The sequence below is a fragment of the Meleagris gallopavo genome, chromosome 4 (assembly GCF_905368555.1).
Source record: "Meleagris gallopavo chromosome 4, MGAL_WU_HG_1.1, whole genome shotgun sequence".
Classification (NCBI taxonomy): Eukaryota; Metazoa; Chordata; class Aves; order Galliformes; family Phasianidae; genus Meleagris; species Meleagris gallopavo.
In genome coordinates this window covers 49,742,053-49,761,328 of record NC_139407.1, presented here as the reverse complement: position 1 = coordinate 49,761,328, position 19,276 = coordinate 49,742,053, and the positions used below count along the sequence as shown (strand labels likewise).

Below are 19,276 nucleotides of genomic sequence, written 5' to 3'. Positions count from 1 at the left end.
TCATCAAATTAATGAGATTATCAAGACAAAAATAATTAATAAAAGCATGGCAAAAACAAAATATGGTAAAATCAAGTCATCACGAAAATATTTGGATCATAAAAACAGATGCATTTGAAAAATTATTTTAAATGGCCCTTCCAACTATCTTATATAATCTTCACGAAAAATAACGTGTAGATGAATCATGAGGACTGGGAAGGCAAAAAGGAGGTGCAGTAAGTACCTCCTGTGTGTCACTCACTGCTTCCCCCCAGGCATTACACGATCCCTAAGATTGAGCCCATTAGGGGACTACCTGGCCTTGCCACCTGACTCCTTGCACAGCTGTCCAGCAGCACTGCACATGGGCATAAGAACCAGCTGGAGGAGAAATCAGCCAGATTCTCCTTTTCAGACACAGCATTGCTGTGCATTGCTTAGCTTCCCCCTCCGCCAGTCCCATTGCTCTGGGCTTCGTGCCTCTTGCAGCTGCTCTCCCTTGCAGGCAGCATCCTTTAGTTTCTTCCTCGATAACTGTTTCTGCTGCAGCCAAGTGCTGTTTCTTACTGTGCTGAGATGTTATTTAATAGTTCTCCCTGGTTAGTACTAAGGAAGAAATAGTTGCAAAGAAAACTTCTGTTGTATTGTTGCATGCTTACTTCCCTGGTAGTAAGCATCAGCACCTGTTTCTCTTTAAGCCTATACAATCACATTTTTCAGTTTTTACCCGATTTCAGCTGTTCTGTTTTGACCCAAGCCACATCTCTTTTTCTCCAGATTTAGAACTTTGTGGATGAAGAACTTAAAGTTTAGAGAAGAAAGATGCAACTTTACCAAAGGCTGGCAGGGTTTGCTGAGCTTAGCTATGGCTTCTCGGTGCTGCCAGGTGCAAAATCAGGCAGGGCGGTGATTAGAATTTCTTCAAAAATGAGGTGTGTTTAAGGGGCCTGCTTCGGCCTCTGCCATGAAGCAGGTGAGGCTCCTGCTTTCACTTGGTTTTTTTTACGGCTCCCCTCTGTCTCATGCCTTCTCCAAGCCTGTAGTGCACTACTTTGTTTGCTCCCAGTACTTGGAGCTGCAGCCCTGGTGGGAGTCTGTCTACAGCATCTGACATTGCATTGATTGCCACTGTGTCCTGACCTCATGTGCTTCAGTTAGTGTCCCAACTGTCTTCCCTCTGCTCTAAGGATGTCAAAAATAAATTGTGAAGCTTCCACCATACACACAACTTGTACAGTACAGTCTCCACTACTAGACAGCTTTTTTTTTTTCTCTCTGTTTTCTAGGTAATTCCACACCTTTTCTGTTACAATGAATTAGGATTTTTGCATGTTTTTGTTACTATGCTGATCCATTTTTTCTGCTCTGCAATTTTGCACAGCTCACTTGAAGTTCCTCCTTTAGATTTCAGAAGATTTCTTTCACATTAATTTTTATTATAGTTGCAAATTCTAGTCCTTGCAGGCTTCCAGTGCTTGGTTGTAGTAAGCTTTAGTGCTCTGCAGAGGAATTTTTCCGACTTAATTTTGGTGTCTCTAAATGTGCTGTGTCTTCAGTTTCTCCTGTCACGTCATTTAATTGTATGACAGTAATTGCTTGTGAATTGTCGTGTTTTCAAGATCTTTCCTAGTTTGCATTATTAAATGAAAGAATTAGATTTTGTTGAATTCTTCCCCTTGTGAAGTGTGCAGAATGCTGTGTTCTCCTTCCTTAGAGATTCTACCTTCAAGCCACAGTGCTGCTGAAGCTCCCACTGTTTATTGGCATCTGCAAGCAAATATATTTGTGTTTGCACCATTTGCCATACAGCAGAGCCAAGGGATGCAAGGCACCCAACCTACAAACTAGGAATCATTTGCACAGTTCCAGGGCAGCCTCCTTTTTTCTCCTGAAGAATATAGAAGGGCAGCTGTGTCCCCAGGGTGTTATTTGAGGTCGGATATAAGGGCACATTATAAGATAAAATTCTGCTTCTGAGTTCTCACTGATACCATACCCATCAAATTTCTTGAGTACGTGGTATTTATTTACTATTTTTTTAAGGATTGAATGGTTTAATATAAATTCCATGGAAGTCAGCAAGACATTAGCAGGTGCTAGATTTCAATTCATGCCACAAGTGTAGAACTTCATTTAAGATCCTCCAGGAATAACAGACATTCCCATTAACCTCACTAGCCAATGGATCAGACTCCAAATCTGTTTCAGTGAAGCCATAATATACCCAAAATCAGAACTTTCATTTGTTTTAAATCGGGAAAAATATCCTGTGTGAATAATGAGTATTTTTGTTGAAATACTTCTAGTATTTGGACACAGCTTTTCCTTTCTGTAACTCCAGTTCCATTCTGATATTTCCCACATTGTAACATGAGTTCCGACTGCTTTGATTTTACTAATTGCCTCATTTTCTAACATATATAAATTGACAGAAGGGTGTTATTGTTAAGCCAATAGGTGGCAGTGGTTGACCACATTAACAAGGAGCTGGGTGTTTTGTAAGATGTCACCATGAAATGTGGCCAACTATTAAAAACTGTATTTTAAAAAAATTAATATGAAGTATGTGTCCTATATATCTTGTCTTTAATTTGTCATCTTACAGAACTGAAAGTAGGAAACACTTCAAATAAATATATTTAAAATTACATCTCAGTTAAATGAGACATTTGATTTGGGGCTATAACAGAGGATCTAATTGCTGCAACTAGGAGTTCCAGGCTTCCAGTTATGCCCTACACTTTGAATTCTGTCTCAGGTAGTCATATTTTTTGTTAGGAAAAAGTGCTTGTTCAAATGTTCTGATGTGGATCACAATTTTGTGATCTTATCCAGTCATTTCTTTGCAATTGAGAGACACGCTTCAATATCACTGGATATTTTAATGTTATTTTTCAATACTTTAAGCTGGGTAGCCTTTCCTTTGGTCTCAAATACTCAACCAGCTTTGTATTTCTGTTTATTTTTTAAGAATCAAGGCAGCTGAGGAAGGGGATGTGCCACCAGTGTTGTTATACAGTATGCTTGGTGGCCAGAGAAGAAGCTGGGGCCCCTCTGTGGTCACACACATATTCTGCACATACTGGGAGCCTGGGGTTGAGACAAGTAGCTGTGTGCCACATTGCAGTAGTGTTGTAGTGTTTCTCTAGTCAGAACCCAGAGAGCTACAGTCCATTGTGGTTATTAGGTTAAGACCTTCAGTGTGCCAAGTTGCTCTTTTCCCTTTTTTTTTTGAAGACCTGAAGGTAGAGAACTGATGGTTGGCAGTGCTGTTTGAGAAAGGGCCATTGAAAGAGATAACCTAGACCAGTCTGTTTCCCTTCGTAGTCTATCTAAAAAGAGCCCTGGGTAGCTTGGAATGCATATTGTAATACTCTCCATCCATAGAAATCCCAAGGGAAGGAAATGCGAACAGCTTTTAGAGTTAATTTGTAGGAAGTCAGGATGCTGGAAAGCCCAAGTCATTTTTACCTCTGTAGCAGCTACATGATTCAAAATCATTGTTTGCAGAATGCACTGAGATTTTCAGATGAAAGGCACTATAGAAATGCAAATGACAGTATTATGGTATTATTTTCAGAGACAAGGTTTCCACAATATTTAGAGACATTTGTTAACCATTGATATTCGGAGCTTTTAGTTACACACTAAATTTACAAGGTGTAATACACAATGCTATTATGCAGTATTAGTAAAAAAAAAAAAAAAAAAGGCAGTGTAAAAGGAATAATTCAGTTGAATAGTTGTATGTGACAAGAGCATACTAACATTAAGAAGTTTGGGAGTCACTTCCTTACAATTGCTGGTAGATAATTTTTAACCTTATTTGCATAGTATCTTTAGATAATTTGTGGATATTCACTGCAGCCAATAGACAAAGGTTATACAGTATTGGCATTTTTAGTACTGTAATGCATTTAAAAGTTCCCATGGCAAAAATCCATCCTATCAACATGGCAAATATAAGCATTTAGGATACTTAAGGGAAGCAAATAGGTAGATCTCTTAATGGATATGCACTCAAAACTAGTTTAATCTGTCCACTGCTCATTCAGGGTCTTAGATTTCCACGAATGCACACAAATTGTGTTAAAGTAAACCTATTTGTGGGCATTATACTACAAAGCTGACAAAGAAGCAGGCCATGAAAGATGTGAGGCCAGGACCGCTGCTAATCTTCTTCTGTACCAACACACTGTGACATGCTGAGACATGGAGCAGAGAGAAATGACACGAGAGCTTCTGAGTACGCAGGGAGAGAGCAGCTCTTCCCTGGGTGACTGGAGGTGAAACAATGCCATGCAAACACACAATAACGAGATGGTGCTCAGCAGCCTTCTCATGGAGCTGTGTCAAGTCTTAATTGAATAAAAGTCATGGTGTGAATGCAGCCCGTGCTTTGAAGCAGCATTTCCATTGCTGGGGAATGACTCCACTACTGCAGCCACCAGTGAGGGCAGAGGTTGGGTAGCATGCAGGCTGAGAGCAGAGTAACTGGAAAAGCACAATTTCCACAGGGTTTCAACGTTCACTCTTTCTGTTTGTTTGCATGTAGGTTTTGAAATGTTCAACTCAGCTGTTTCCCATGACATGTTTTATCCCAGAGATTAATGTTTGATGACTGTTTGTACATGCTCATCATCTATTTACTAACATGAGAATATAATATGTACTTTCCTTGCTGAAAATAGGGAAAGCGAGTTTAATAGGAAAACAGCTTGAGCTTGAAGGTCAAACTTTGGCATGGAAATAGTTCACAGTGAGTAGCAGCACCCTGGAGTACTCTAATGAAAACTGGCAGTGATTTGACTGAGCTACAAGCCTTCAGAAATCACACCTCGCACACACAGTCGTGCTTAAACAGTGATTGCCTACTATTTGGCAGAGAGGCTGTAAAAATTGTGCGTGCTAATTCAGTTCTGTCCTCAGATTTGTGCTGGGAATGCAGCAAGAGCTGGGGGCTGGGAGGACTCTGGCAGCATGCCTTGTCCAAGTGACTGGTTTCTGAGGGTTTCCAGTAGGCCTGAGCCTGCTGGAGCCAGCCAAGGTATTTCACTCACTGCCTATGTGGCAAGTCAGGAAGAGCCTGTCTTCTGCCTAAAAGTTGTCAAGAAAAATAAAAGATGGATTTGTAACTACAAAGGCAAACAAAAGGTTAAGGCTGCACTGGGGCAAGGTGTAGGGCTGGGCAGGACGGTGTGGCTCGGAGGTTGGTTCATGGGGCAGCAGTCAGCAAGAGCTTGTAGGAAAGGTTTGGGTTCTCCAAGATACTGTCTCACTCAAGATAATGTGATTTTTTATTTGATTTAAACATTGGAGATGGGCTTAGGGGTGTTTATTTGTTTTTTAATCTTGTCTTACATTTTTGCAAATGCAGAATTCCTATGGTTTATTGTGGACTATCATTTGGATTTCAGGGTATCAGAATTAGAAGGTGCATAAAGCTTGTCTCACAGCTCATGCTGTCTGCTAGCAGAATGTCATGCAGCTAATCTGTTCATCTGCTGCAGCATCCTGGAAGGCGGAATTTGACTCTGTGACATCCTTGTTGGGAACTGCCAGCTTCACAGTTTTGCTGTCAGTGTAAATCAGATTAGATTTTATTTAATTAAAGCAGCTTATCTGCCATCCATACTAATTACTGTAGTTCATCTCAACTAGATGCAATTCTGTTTCATTAAATTTTCACAAATTATGATGAATACAGGAATTCTTCGATTTCATTAATGTAGTCAACAGATTCAAACTTCAATAAGATAATCACATTCCATTGAATTTGGAGGTAGGAATAAAAATGCAGGATGGGTATTCTGAGTCCCTTGCCTAGAATACAATTCTAGTTGAAGGAATGTTTTGTCTCTTTCTGATTGTTCTATAAGGTATTAGAAATGTCACACTGCTCTTGCAATGTGTTGTTTCATTTCTGAGCAAGCCTCTACAAGTAATGCCACAGGGAGCAATCCCACATCCTGAAAGTGGAGTCAGTGGGGTTCTGCAGGGTGTCCTGTGGGCACAGCTGGAAAGCAGCAGAATGTGATCTTGTCTGCTGTACACCTCAGGCAATGTATTTCCCATCTATCGTCCAATAATGTTCACTTTTAATTTTTGCCTTTTCTCAGTAGTCTTTTCTTTTCCTGCATCTCAGCCTATTTTAGTTCCCTAGTAAGATCTATCTGCTGTCATGCTGATCATTTAAGTAAGAGCATATCATACCTGTGAATTGGTGCTTCCTTACTAATGAAAGTATAGTTGTGACTAATTTCAGTTTATACAGAGACAAGAATCACTTTGTTTTAGCTCGGTAGCAGAGTAGTAAGTTGGTTTTTAAGAAAATGTGTTCCTAATTGTTTTGATACAACACAGTTTTGGAAGATCTGCCTGGGGAAATTAGAATCTATTGTCTTGTATCAATGGTTGATCAGTGGGCCTCAGTGGCTGTTAGAGGAAGAAAAAAATATGTGAAATATGTCAAGTGAAGCAAACTCTAGAATCTGATGCACTCCAAGTAATTGTGAGGATTCAACTCAGTGAGGGGTAAAATGTCCCTAAACATGCACAATCCTTAGCACCAGGTATTTTACTCTATAGTTTTGCTTGTTCTGGTACAGCCAGTAGCAGAAATCTTCCCAAGCAGTGTACACTGTATGATGAAGTCAGACCTATGGGTTCTTCTGAGAGACTAGATTGCTGATTGCAAGAGGAACTCAGGAGGCCATCAGAGCTCTGGACGTGCTGCCAACATTAACTTGGCCAACAGTAGGCTTGTCCAGTTGAGACTTTAAAACTCCTGGGCAGCTGACAGCAGTGATGCACCACCTGCCTGCAGAAAAAAAGCTTCTCCTTATGCCCACATGAACTTCCCAAGCTGTAATACTTGGTTCCACTATCTCTGAACTACATTAAAGTAGTTGTAGGCCAGGCAGGGTTATTTCCACTTTGCATGACTAATCAAGGTCAGATCCCTCAGTAGACACTTGTAGACAATCTCAATAGCTTCTCCAATTTCTTTCTCATCCTCCTGATTTGGGTGTCCAGAATGCACAGCATTCCTGGTGTAGCCTCTCCAGTGCCAAGGAGAAAAAAAACTTGCCAAGAGAGAAATGTAAAGAGGGGAAGTGGGGCTACTCTTCAAGCAGCTCAGAAGACCTGCCCTATTTGTAGCATTCAGTTTGGATGCAGGGAAGCTTTGCGCTGCAGATTTAACTTATTATTTTGTATCAGTGCAGTTATACAAATGTTAACTTAAGTGCAGTAGATGTTCTCCATCATTCATAAGTTAACATTGTTTTGTTTTTTGTTTTTTGTTTTTTTTCCATTATATGGCCCTTGGACCTAGTGATTTTAACAACAGTTGTGCTTTACTTTTGCAAATAACTTAGCAACAGTGTCATCCATTTGTGTCTTAACTTACTCAACACTGGTCACAACCTAGACCTATGTAATCCATCACATATCTTAATCTTATTTGGAGAGACAATAGAATTTATTATCTATACAAGGTCTCTGAAATAAATTTATTTCAAATTTGATAGTTTGTTTCTTATGTGCCTCATGAACGTGTTCAAATTAACTTAATTCTTGCATCCAGTTACTGTATTGTAATGTGTTATCAAAAAACATTGTTTTGTATGGTGAGAATAAGATGTCAAAGATATGCATTTAGTGCAGTAGCAGGAATCACCTAGACCCAAAGATATCATAAATAAGATGTTGTCATTTCTTTCTTCCTTTTATAATACTACCAAATTGAAGTTGTTGAAGAAAGTAATAGCATTTGACACAATGTCATTAATTAATGTGGTTAAATTATTTCTAAGTGCATTTTTGGTGTATTTCTTTGTTCTGAGGTGTTTCTAATTACTAAAATTCATCTTTGTAAGAATTAAAGAGAAGTCAAACTGGTAAAGAAATTCTGACTGTTGAATGGCAAAATTAATTCAGCTGCATTTTACTGAAATACATGCTGCAATATGAAGGTGACTATTGAAGCTACCATTGTACACGTAAAGTCATTTGTGTGAAAAAGAACAAAGTACAACACAAAGATGGGAAGTTAAATCCCAGCACTAGATTTCCACTACAAGTATAAGTCTATGAGGGCTCTTTTTATGTAACTAGTCTGTATCTCTGACTAAAAGAAGAAAGTTCATTTAAATATTGTTAACAACATCTTTTTCCCAACACAGATACCATAGCAGAAAGGAGCGCCCTAAGAGAGCATGTGTATCCTAAGTTGAGAGAATTCTGCAGGGAAAACTATGGGCTGGAATTTCAGGTAGGTTTAATTGAATCTTGTGTTAAGATAAACACACTTTCTTGCAATTAGCTGTATTTAGAATGGATAATATTTTTAATTACTGTAATTGTTGCCTTACCACTGGTAAAATATAAAATTACAGAAAAATGTATTTCATATGTTAATTGTATCACACTGATTCACTTAAACTATCTTATAGGCAGATCTGAGGTAAATCCAGAACAGATGAAAAAAACTCACTGGTGGAAAAAGCAGTATAGGAACAAAGTGGCAACTTTCACATCAGGAATTTAATCAAACCACCTTTGTTTTAAATACTCAAGAATAAATAATATCAGACCTGAGTTACTGTACTCTGCTTCTAGAAATCATACTGAAGTTAATGTTACCCCTGCAAAATATTTTTTATTTCATGTCATCAGCATTGCAATGCACCATCTGTGTAATTTCATAATTGTTATATCTACCTACAGATTTGTCTTCCATTGTAATGTGGAAAATAATTCAACCAAGTGAACACTGAAACACTGATTAAAAACTGAATTGAATGTGGAACATCTCAACAAAATTCCTCTTGTGATTGTATCCCACAGAATTTGCTTCCTTTAGTGTCATCCATAACATTCCCATCGCTTCAGTCCATTCCGGTTTTACTTTGTATAATGGAAAATCCATAGACATCTTTGGAAAGAGCCAAGTAGTAAAAAATACAGTTGCATTTGATTTAAAGTGCCTGAATTTGACTTCACAGTTAAATCACTGGTACATTTAAGTCAGGTATAGCCAAATTCACAGTCCAGTAAAGTCATTTAGATCCATTTATGTCAGCTGGTGTGGAACTAGCTCTCTTTTAAGAGTAACAAATGCAACTTGCAATGTTGTAAAAATATTCATTTTTTTTTTTAATCTGGTTATAAATATTCAAGCCTCTCTCAGATACTAATATTACCATCCCATTTTAATGACCCCCAAAACTCAGCTCTTCAGAGTTTAGCTCACTTGACAGCAAGCTAATGCTTTTTAGACAGTATCTTGTCCCTCACAGTGTTATTTGTGATGTACATTCGACTGGCTTTTAATCAAAATAACAAGTTCCTGAATTAGGATATTTGGTCTTAATTCCCTGGGTCGCAATGGAGTTGTTGAATCTGCATAGTGGTAAATGACAGAGGTTCCTGATTAAGGTTATAAAAGAACTTCCTTTGAAGATTCTAGATCATCAGCTGACTGGGAAGCCCCAGCTGCAGTGGTACACACAAGGAATATCAAAAGATACTGAAATAAGAAAACATTTTTTCCTGCTACTACTAGATGATAATCACGGAAAATGCCGATAAAAACTCTCTCAGCATCTTAATTTTGCAGTCATTTTTGAGGAGACTTGTCTGGGACAGGAGGGAAATGTCTCCTCCAAATAAATCATAATCCATTGAATTCTTTATGGGAAAAAAAACATGCCTGTCTTCAGATGGATTGTAATGTAGCCTCTAGGGGAGGAATAATTGAGTTTACTCTGGTTGATATTCATCGAAGCAAATTGTTTTATCTTACAGTTTCAACACCAGAAGAATCCATATGTAATATGAGGTCTGAGAGACAGCTCCACTGACACATTTCTGGAAACAGCTAGAAAGTTGCTACAAAAGCGCAAAGTAGGAAAAAATCGCACACAAAATTACCAAGGAAAAGAGCTTTTTCTGCCTTTTCCACTCCTGATACACTTAACTCAGTATGCAAAGTCCAGTCTGCAGATTTTACTGCAGTGGTGCCAATAAAGTAATATGTACTTTTCAGATACAGTGATAAACTTGTTTCTCCCTCCACAGAGCATAACACGTAACTTTCCATCCTGTTACATGATCCTGTACTGATCACGTGCACAAACATGTGGAACCTCACGTTAGACTGCCACAAAGATGTTAAAATATAGGCAGTCCTGAGACACCCTGTGCATGACAAATCATGACCTAAGTGAATACGTTCCTGGACATTCATTGTTCCACCTTCCACTGAGTCATCTGGTTCCAATGATAAGTGTTTGAGGCATTGCAAAACATGAGATTTGTCAAGCATCCTAGCACTGTTGGGAGCTGTTGGAGAACATGGCTACCATGTGCATGGAAAAAGAACTCAATGAGTTAAATCACTTTATGGATTTTATACTTCAGTATGCTTTCTTTTCCACTGAGTCAACAAATATTGCTGAAAAACAGGTATTGGCTAAGGCAGAAATGAAGTTGTGAAGCCTACTTCCAGGAGGCATGGTGTTTTATAACTGGAATATAAAATTTGGGGGAAGTGGAGGGATACAGAATGGTTAAAGAAAGTAATTGTAATAGGAAAATTTTGGAGGATAACTAACAATTGTTAACGGACAGAATGTTCTTTTCTTCTTGGGAAAAAGGACTGTTTCAAATAATTTTCACTGTGTGATACTTGTTAGGTTGAAAGTAGAATCTCTGCATGAATGAAATTTTTTTGGTCTTTTAAAGCAGTAGGAAGTGATAGAGTTAAAATTACCCCCTGTAATTAGAAAAATCTATGAAACTGTCAATTCAGTAGATCAAAAGCTAACATAAGCAAAAGGAAACAATGAATCACCAATGAAAAGTCACCATTAATTGACTAGTGTGGAGGTAATCCAGAGTAGCATCAGCCCACCTTGTTTAACCAGCTGTCATCTCATTGTGACAGCCCTACTGAATGTTAGGACGAGGTCAAGCAGTTTCTCCAAGTTTGAATAAAAAAATAGTTCAACATCAGGCACAGCTGTTGTCCTGTTTCATTTCCTTAATTTTGTAAATCCTGTTTATTTCAGGTAGCATAAGTGATAATCAATGAGCTCATCCTTTTAAAACTGCTGGTGCCTTCAGCCGTTTGATGGCTAAAATACATCTTCTTGTAGGACAAAATTATAATACACATTAAGATACTATGCACCAAAATTAAGTTACTCAATAAAAATAATCTATAACTGATAGCATATGGAAGGCGGGTGCCAAACTGCTACAATATCCAGATAATTTCCTCTTCACGTTTACAGTATTATCTGATATCTGAACAGTTAATTAAAATAGAAAATTCCTTTATGTTTCAGTACAATAAATTCATTCAATCACTAATTCAAACGCTTCTGACAGTATGCTAAAATGCTCTAATTTTATGACTAGAATACTTTAGCTCTATCGTATATCATTCAAGCAATAAGACAGCTGAATACAGTATGAAGTTCAGTAATGAAGTCATATAGTGAAATAACAGATGGGTGAGAGAAACAAGGAACACTTTTTCCTAATGAGACTAGCAAAGGACAGAAAAGAAATCAGTAAAAATGAAGGAGATAGGAAAGCTGTTTCAGAAGCAGCTTTATAAAGCAGAAGACTTTTGTTTCAGCAAACTTTTGGAACAAAACTTCCATAAAAAATAAGGATGCTAAAAGTATTTTCTTGCCAGTGCATTCATACCTAGGGCTGCTTCATTCATCATCAGTCAGACAGTGCCTTATCCGGTGTGTTTGACATCAAGGTTCCTACTGTAGCAACCACCACCACAGGTCCCAAACTTTTCTGCCTGAAATAACCAACAGGAATATAAGTAATAAAGTTAAACATCAGGATAAGTAGTTCTAGGACGACAGCTTCTTAAGCCTTCTCACTTACTGTTAGGAGAAATTTCCCAAGCTGATTAACCAGCTGTACACTCCTGACTTCTACTTTTACAGCAATTCACTATTAATTCTTATATTAGACCTTCAGATTGATTTTATTATCTTTCTAGACAACAATCAGTTTTGTGCTTTCTCACAGTAAGAGCAGAGTGTTCCTACCATACAAGTAATATAATAACTAACATTGGGATACATTCATGTCTTAATACAATTTTGATTTTGTTTTTTAAAACTGTCAGTTCGGACTTTTTTGTTCAAGTTACATGCTTACTGTAGCTTAAATTAGAATGTAGTAGCATGTGTCATAAATGTTATTCCAATAGTTAAGAAATGTATGCATACAATCCCTATTCTTTTAAATTCAATTGCCTTCATTAAGGATTCAGCCTTGTAGGTAAATATACAGTGAAATCACAGTTTGTCCCTAAATTTCTTGAAATACATTTAGAATCTATATTCCAGTTTCTTCCAAGAGTTTGTTTGCAATTCATTACCATCACAAAACCAAGTCTGCAGCTATAAATGAAAGGCTGAACAGCAAGCTGTCTGCTATTGCATACCTGTACATTTTTTTCTCCCAAAGTAACAAAGGCCAACTAACAAAGGAAGTATGATATTACAGAACTGCACGTATTCTTTCTTTTGAGCCATGTGCATAGGATGATTTTATATCCTGTGGCTACAAGCGACACAGGGTGTCAAGTCATTGTATTGAATGAGATCTACAGCAAAACTCCCATTAATTTCCAGGGAGCCAGCATTTTATCAGTGCTTTTGTCATTATTCTTACCTATCCATTATATGCAATCTACTAGAAAATAAAGACTACATCAAATCAAGATCTTATCATGCTAATCTCTGCACAAAAATATGAATACAAAATGAGAGACTGTCCCAGTCCTAAAGTGTACTTACAATCTAAAAAGAAAAAAAGAGAAAAATAGAGGCTCAGATTGTCATTAGTTATGCAAGCCTGTTTAAGGACTGGTTGTAGATCTCATTGCTTTTCACAGCACTGCAGAACAATGCTTAGCACACACAACATGCCTTAAAAGTTAATTTTTAATTTGATAGATTGAAAGAGCAAATAATAGATTAACAACACTATATACTATTTTCCAGGTCATAGATTTATACTGGGGAGTCGAGGCAGATGAATGGGACAGTCCTGAGCTGCAGAAGACTCGCATGAAGCTGTTAGAAGATTGCTTGAAAAGTTCTGCAGGTCCATGTTTTGTTGTGGGTATAAAAATAATGTTTTTCTTTACCACAATAATATACTATTAATGAACCTAACATGCATGTTTCAGTAACAAATATATTATTTTCCTCTTTCTGAAGTGTTTGATATTCCTAGCTGTACATTTGGTACACTGCAGCCAAAGGTTACCCCACACAGAGCTGTCAAATGACTGAGATTATTCACTAAGAGCAGAGAGGAAGGATCTTTCATGAGCAATCCCTATGGCAAGATGTATTTAGAAACCACAAGATGCGATTGTTCTACCACTACAACAGGAGACGGACTGCTTGTGTAAGAAGGCCACCACTAATTAATTCTTGGCACTTTTCAGATGTGGATTATTGGCTGGCATAGAAGGACTTAGCTATAAAAGCACAGCAGCAGGCAAGAGCTATCTGCTCTGATACGCGTTTTGCTGCTTTGTGTGGTAAACCCAAGTTAGCATGCCATATATTAGTGCATGAAAAGCCTGGAGGTCAGAGACAACCTGAGGAGGCTCTGACACTGCTTTCTCTTTATTGTTGCCAGAACATTGCCTTTAGGATTCTTAAAGAGTCAGTAAAGCTGACAAAACTGATACATCTTCTGGCTTTTTCTGTTGGAGCTAAAAGAGACCACAACACTTGTACAGAAGTGCTTTATAAAGCTTCACCCATCTGTCAACGGTTTACGGGCTGGTTCGGCCTGGTTCCGTGACTAGAAGGGCGGAGGGATCCGCAGATCCGCGCCCCCGGAAAAGGAAAATAGGGGACCCCGAAATAATTGAAAACAGCGGCAACAATCTGAGATGAAACAAACTAATTTACTAAATAAGGTATCAGCAGAATTTTATAAGGAGAGAGAGAGAGAGAGTGTGTGAAATTGAAGGTGGATCGGCCTCACCACAACGCTGAGATGAGAAGTGCAGTCCAGTTGAGCTGATGAAGAAGCGCAGGCAGAGAAGCGCAGGCAGAAAAGCGCAAGCGAAGCAGCGCAGGCAAAGAAGAGAACATCAGGTGACCTTGCCGGGAGTTATATCTCCTCGCTGACCGCAAAGCCCCCTGGGGAAATGTAGCTCTTCTTCTCCTCCGGACAGGCATCCGGAACTTGAGCATCAGCAGTCAAACCCCCAGTGCATTACATGATCTTATGATGTGGAATACTGATAACCAAAAATCATGAAACCATGACACCATCTTTTTTAATGTCAGAGATGTCCTTCAATAAATGAACCTGGTGTTCTATATCAAGCTCAACAGACAGTGTTCTTCAGATGAAGCAATTTGAATTTATGAAATCATGCATTGGGATGAATAGCTGAAAGGCATTGGGAGTGGACTACATACAGTCTTGCTAGGTATACTTTTCCCCTTCCCAATGAATCATCTAGAATAGATTTTGTAGTCACTGGTTTTATATTAACTATATAATTCAAAATAGTGTGAATTTTTCTCTCTCCTGTGCTTAGAAAGATTTGTGCTATGTTTTAAGTTGAACATAGATCACTTGAAAAATATTTTAAGAGCAGTTAAATGCATTGTATGCTGTCTGCGTTAGTTTTCAATGCAAAGAAAAAGTATACTGGCTTTTGATAAAGGCATTTTCTCAGCTGGTTAGAGAGCAGCATATCCTCATTATTTATGAAAAGCAAGGCTGTTTTTCTTAAACTTTCTGAATAAGACCTAGGGAAGGAATTTCTCTAATGAGTTTGGCAACTGAGTGGTATGAACTGCACATTTAAAATATTCTATTAAAGTATAAAGCAAAATACAAAATGATTTAGGAAGAATGTGGGTTTATTTTTTATGAGAGAGGTACTTTGTGAAAGGAAGACTTCAGAGAATATACAAATATGATGACAATATGTAGAATTTGCTGTGATCAAGATTATTTCTCTAGAAGATAAATACTTCCATTATTATTATTATCAGCTTTCTCGAGTCACCATCTTTGGAAGAAATTAAATGAGAGATGTAAAAAATCATTTTTCTATGCATATCTATAGGACTGTGGGGATGTTAGGATAAAGTCTTCAGTTAAATCACTCTCTCTAAATCACTCTCTTCATTCATGTTTAAATCAATCAACAAAGGTCATCTTCAGCTCTTGTCTAGAACAAGCCTAACCCAGAGAACCGAGTCTTGGCTGGTGTGTACAGCTCTCCTTACACTGTTTTTACAAGCCCTGTGTTTGAGCAGCACCTTTTGTGGCCAAATTTAGTTTTCTGGATTTCTTTTCTAATTTCTGTGTTTCCTTTGATGGAGAAACAGACTTGGAGCAGAAAGGCATAGCATTTTTTGTTGGGCAACACTAGTTAACTATGTACACTCTTAGGCATGTATGTTCTGAAATATCAGTGGAAGAAACCTCTCAATACACCATTGCTGAATAGTGATAGAATTTTGGAAGTGTTAAGAACTGCTTGGGTTGCATTATTCCTAAGGAAAGAGAAATCAAGCCAAAACCAGAAATTTTAAATAGAGTGAAACAGTTGGCAATGAGGTTGCATAGTCAGATAACTCAATTTTCACTCTAGTTTTTCTAGCTATAAACTGGAATATTAGCACTTCCAATGTCTAGGTTGCAGAATTATAGAAATTATAGAAATCTCTATATGCACTGCAGACTTTGGGCAACTTCCCATTTCTTGACAGTGTTCTATAAATTGTGCCACTTCCATTTAGCTGGGTATTTTCTTACATTTCAGTTATGCCTTTTTAAATTGAAACTAAGATCTGGGATTAAATCTGCATATTCAGAATTAACTTGTAGATATGATTTGATTTTAGAAAGTGTTTCTTTATGGTGCTTTGTGCCTATATTGTGATGTCAGATGAAGAGAAATTGAAATCCAGCTCTTATATTACTATGGTGCAAAAGTTAGAAGTCTTAAGCTTTTTGAACACATAAGCACAAAAGAGGAAGTAACTCTGAAAAATTGAATGGTTCATTTCATATGATGTTTTCTTTGGGAACACACAGATCCCCGTTTTACCTGGTGCCCAAGCTCTATCAATACTAGATCCAGTCAAGGAAGAGGAGAGTGGTTTGAGTTTGGGATTTTGTTTGTTCATTTGTTTTCTTTTTAAAGTCAGTACCTATATATGATGTGATCATTTACTAACTTTTAGCATTTTCTGTACCATGCTATTCTTGATCTACAAATTTATCAAGATTTATTTGTGAGGGGAATATGCACTCTGTCTGTAGGAAAAATGTTTTCCATGCAAATTTTGTAAAAAATTCAGGCTGGTTGTCTCAGTACCTTACATGAGGAGATTGTAATTGCAGTGTATTTATTAAACTGTGAACTGCAAGACTCTGCATTGCATAATGATACCAAAGACCAAATATATTTTCAGTGCTTCTCTAGAACCTTTACATTTGGTCACATTTCCCAGTAAATTCATAAGAGATAGTAATACAGGCATGACACTACTCTGACAATAAGGGTTATATTATCATCCCATTATTAGTACTGATCATGAAGAGGATTCATCCGTTTTGGATCTAGTCTCAGTCTAGAGTAGATACCCTTAACAGCCAATAGGAATATATAGTTACCTTCAGTAATTTCTGAGTCATTCTCTGGAGCTGCACCTATTTCTCCATTGAAAGCAAAGAAATACTAGGTAATTAGGTGCTATTTTAGGAACCAGAGTGCAGAGCTTGTTATTAATTAAAGCCTTTAGCTATTTAGACTGTTGTTAATCTACAGTGATTTTTTTTTTGCAGAATGAGTTTACTGCTCTTTTACTGAGATTCCTTAACTAGTAGCTCAGTACTAACCTGCTGTTGGTTGTGCCTTGATACAGATAAAAGATCTGGCATGCTGCTCTGCACTGTTCTTCAAGCATACCCTGCAAGTTGCAACTCGCATGTGCTCTCATCCAGCTATGCAGCACTGTGCAGTTTCTGCCTGAACTCCTCTTGTTTCATGACCACAGCTTGAGAAACTGCAAAATTAAACTCTGAGTTTGTCATCTGTAGCAATTTGTTCAGTTAAATACATTTGGATTTGTGCTTAGATGGCGGTTGCACCAATGTTTTCAAATCGAATTGCAGTATATCAGGCACAAAAAAATGATTTTAAAATTCGTTTGGAAATGTAGCACTGAATCATAACACTGAAAGAACACTGTTGATACAGTACTAATAAAGGCGCTTATTGGTTTCTAAAATTTTATGACACTGGGGAGAGCACATCTTTTCTTATTCCTCTTCACTAGATGCATTCAAGCCTTAGACCAGAATGTAGGCATTTTGGCTATAGGGTTGGTTTTACTCTATTTTAGGGAGTAACCAGATTAAAAGTTTCAGCAAGTGTTCCTGATCATCATCTAAAGAGAATATTTGATGAGCCTATCATCTTTGCGTACTGCTTTGGATTAAGAATGATTGTTTCCCAAGACATAGAAAAAAAGTCAAAGCTTCTTCCTTATTTACAACAGGTTATAGAGCAAAGTAATTGGCTGTACTGGGGGAGTTATATCAATACCAAATTTTAGTCAGCCTAAACATGAACTTTGAAGTTCCTCAAGTATGTTTTGAATGTGTAATTATGAAAGTGGATGCTTTGGCAGGTATTTGTGCAAAAAAAGCACTGATTCTCTAGAGAAAAAAACATTCCTTTGCCTGGTCAGATGAAAGGTCAGCTCTCTGCAAATATCAAAATTATACAAATAAAATAATTCTTTATGATTAAAAATTTCATATTTAGTTTATTTATCTCCAAGATATCTTTTTCCATCTTATTATATATTAATGATATATGTTCTATTTTATTTCTTTTGGTGAAGTCTTCTCTGTCTCTTAGGGTCAGCATACTTCTAATAGTACAAGGAGGGACACAACCTAGACATAATAAGCATTAAGATGGTTCCAGACAGATTCTCATTACTTTGTGTTTCATTTGAACACATTTATACAAAAAAAAAAAAAAATGACAACTTCAATGTAATTTGGAGTTGACTAACAGTAAGGATGAGGAGCAGATTTATGAAGCAGATTTATGACTACTATTGCTTAAGCATAACAACTAAATCAAATAATAGAAAACACTGAGTAGATTTGGCAAATGTCTAGAAATTAAGAACATAAATACTTATCTGGATCCAGACTGAGCTTGAAGCTACAGCAGGTAGAAATCTAAGAGAGTCTTCCCAGCTTTCATACAAATCACGTGGTCCAAAGAAGTGAAGACCTCCTTCTACTTCTTCATTTTCTACCTATTCTGTACTAACTGACTACTAACCGTAATTTACATTAACCCTATGAAATTATTGACAGCTTGTGGTTAATTCAGCATTCATAAGCCATTAAAAAACTCCTAGCATTATAAAATTGAAATTCCACTAGAATTTCAGCTCAATATTAAAAATATACAATGTCTGTCATGTCCTTAAATAACCCTGGAACTAAGATGAAATCAAGGAGTGAAATGTTGTCTCCACCTCCAGATCTTTTTGTTCCCTGAATATAACACGTGCTTTAATCATTTTATGAAGTGCACTGCTACATGTTTTTCTTTGCTTGATAATTAATTCTAAGTGCATTCTGGCTCAGAGAAAAGTCCAAATTGTATTACTTCAGTTCTTCTGAATCTCCTCAACTCCCAATTCAGTTGTGCTGTCTACCTTAGGATTTGTTCCTAATTGGAAAACTGAATACATTCAGTCTCTGGAATACCTTAATTACATTTTGTTTTTTCTATCCTGGGAAAACACCCCACCCTCACATTTAAAGTTACAGAGGGTAAAGTCAGCAAAATGTGTCTATTAAAACAGTCAGTTCAGGAGGAATGCTAAGCACCCAGGAATTCAACAGAAGTTAGGAAGTCTTAGTGCATTTCAGAATTTAATTTTCCTCAGGAATGTGGATCCAGATTACAGGGAATGAGGAGAAATAGCTGAAACTAGCCATGGGCACAACAGCCCATTTGTCCCAATAAAATATAGTCAAAGGGAGAAAAATAATACCATGAATTTTCTTCTCACTCAGCATCTGATTTGAAACCCATCCAAATAACAATTCTCACTAACATAAGTGGAATCATACATGATACCAGCAGTGTCTCCATAGGACTTCCTGGCATTAATCCTGTCATTAAGCAGAGGTCTGAAAACACTAATTCTGTTTTGGGACAACC

At 37.4% G+C, this 19,276-nt stretch overlaps 1 protein-coding gene and 1 long non-coding RNA gene across 5 annotated transcripts in view; one reads left to right on the top strand and one right to left on the bottom strand.

Moving 5' to 3' along the window:
• The window catches only part of LOC104910796 (uncharacterized), a 79,864-nt gene that overhangs the window by 34,262 nt on the left and 26,326 nt on the right, over positions 1-19,276 (bottom strand). For all 3 annotated transcript variants that reach the window (XR_014883172.1, XR_014883170.1, XR_014883171.1), the window contains exon 2: positions 11,704-11,809. This is a non-coding gene — a long non-coding RNA (uncharacterized LOC104910796). The remainder of the gene's footprint in view (positions 1-11,703; positions 11,810-19,276) is intronic.
• Positions 1-19,276, top strand: part of NWD2 (NACHT and WD repeat domain containing 2) — a 51,082-nt gene that overhangs the window by 11,029 nt on the left and 20,777 nt on the right. For both annotated transcript variants that reach the window (XM_085223324.1, XM_085223323.1), the window contains exons 2-3: positions 8,169-8,257; positions 13,029-13,145. In XM_085223324.1, the coding sequence (XP_085079450.1) occupies positions 8,169-8,257; positions 13,029-13,145 (206 nt within the window). The remainder of the gene's footprint in view (positions 1-8,168; positions 8,258-13,028; positions 13,146-19,276) is intronic.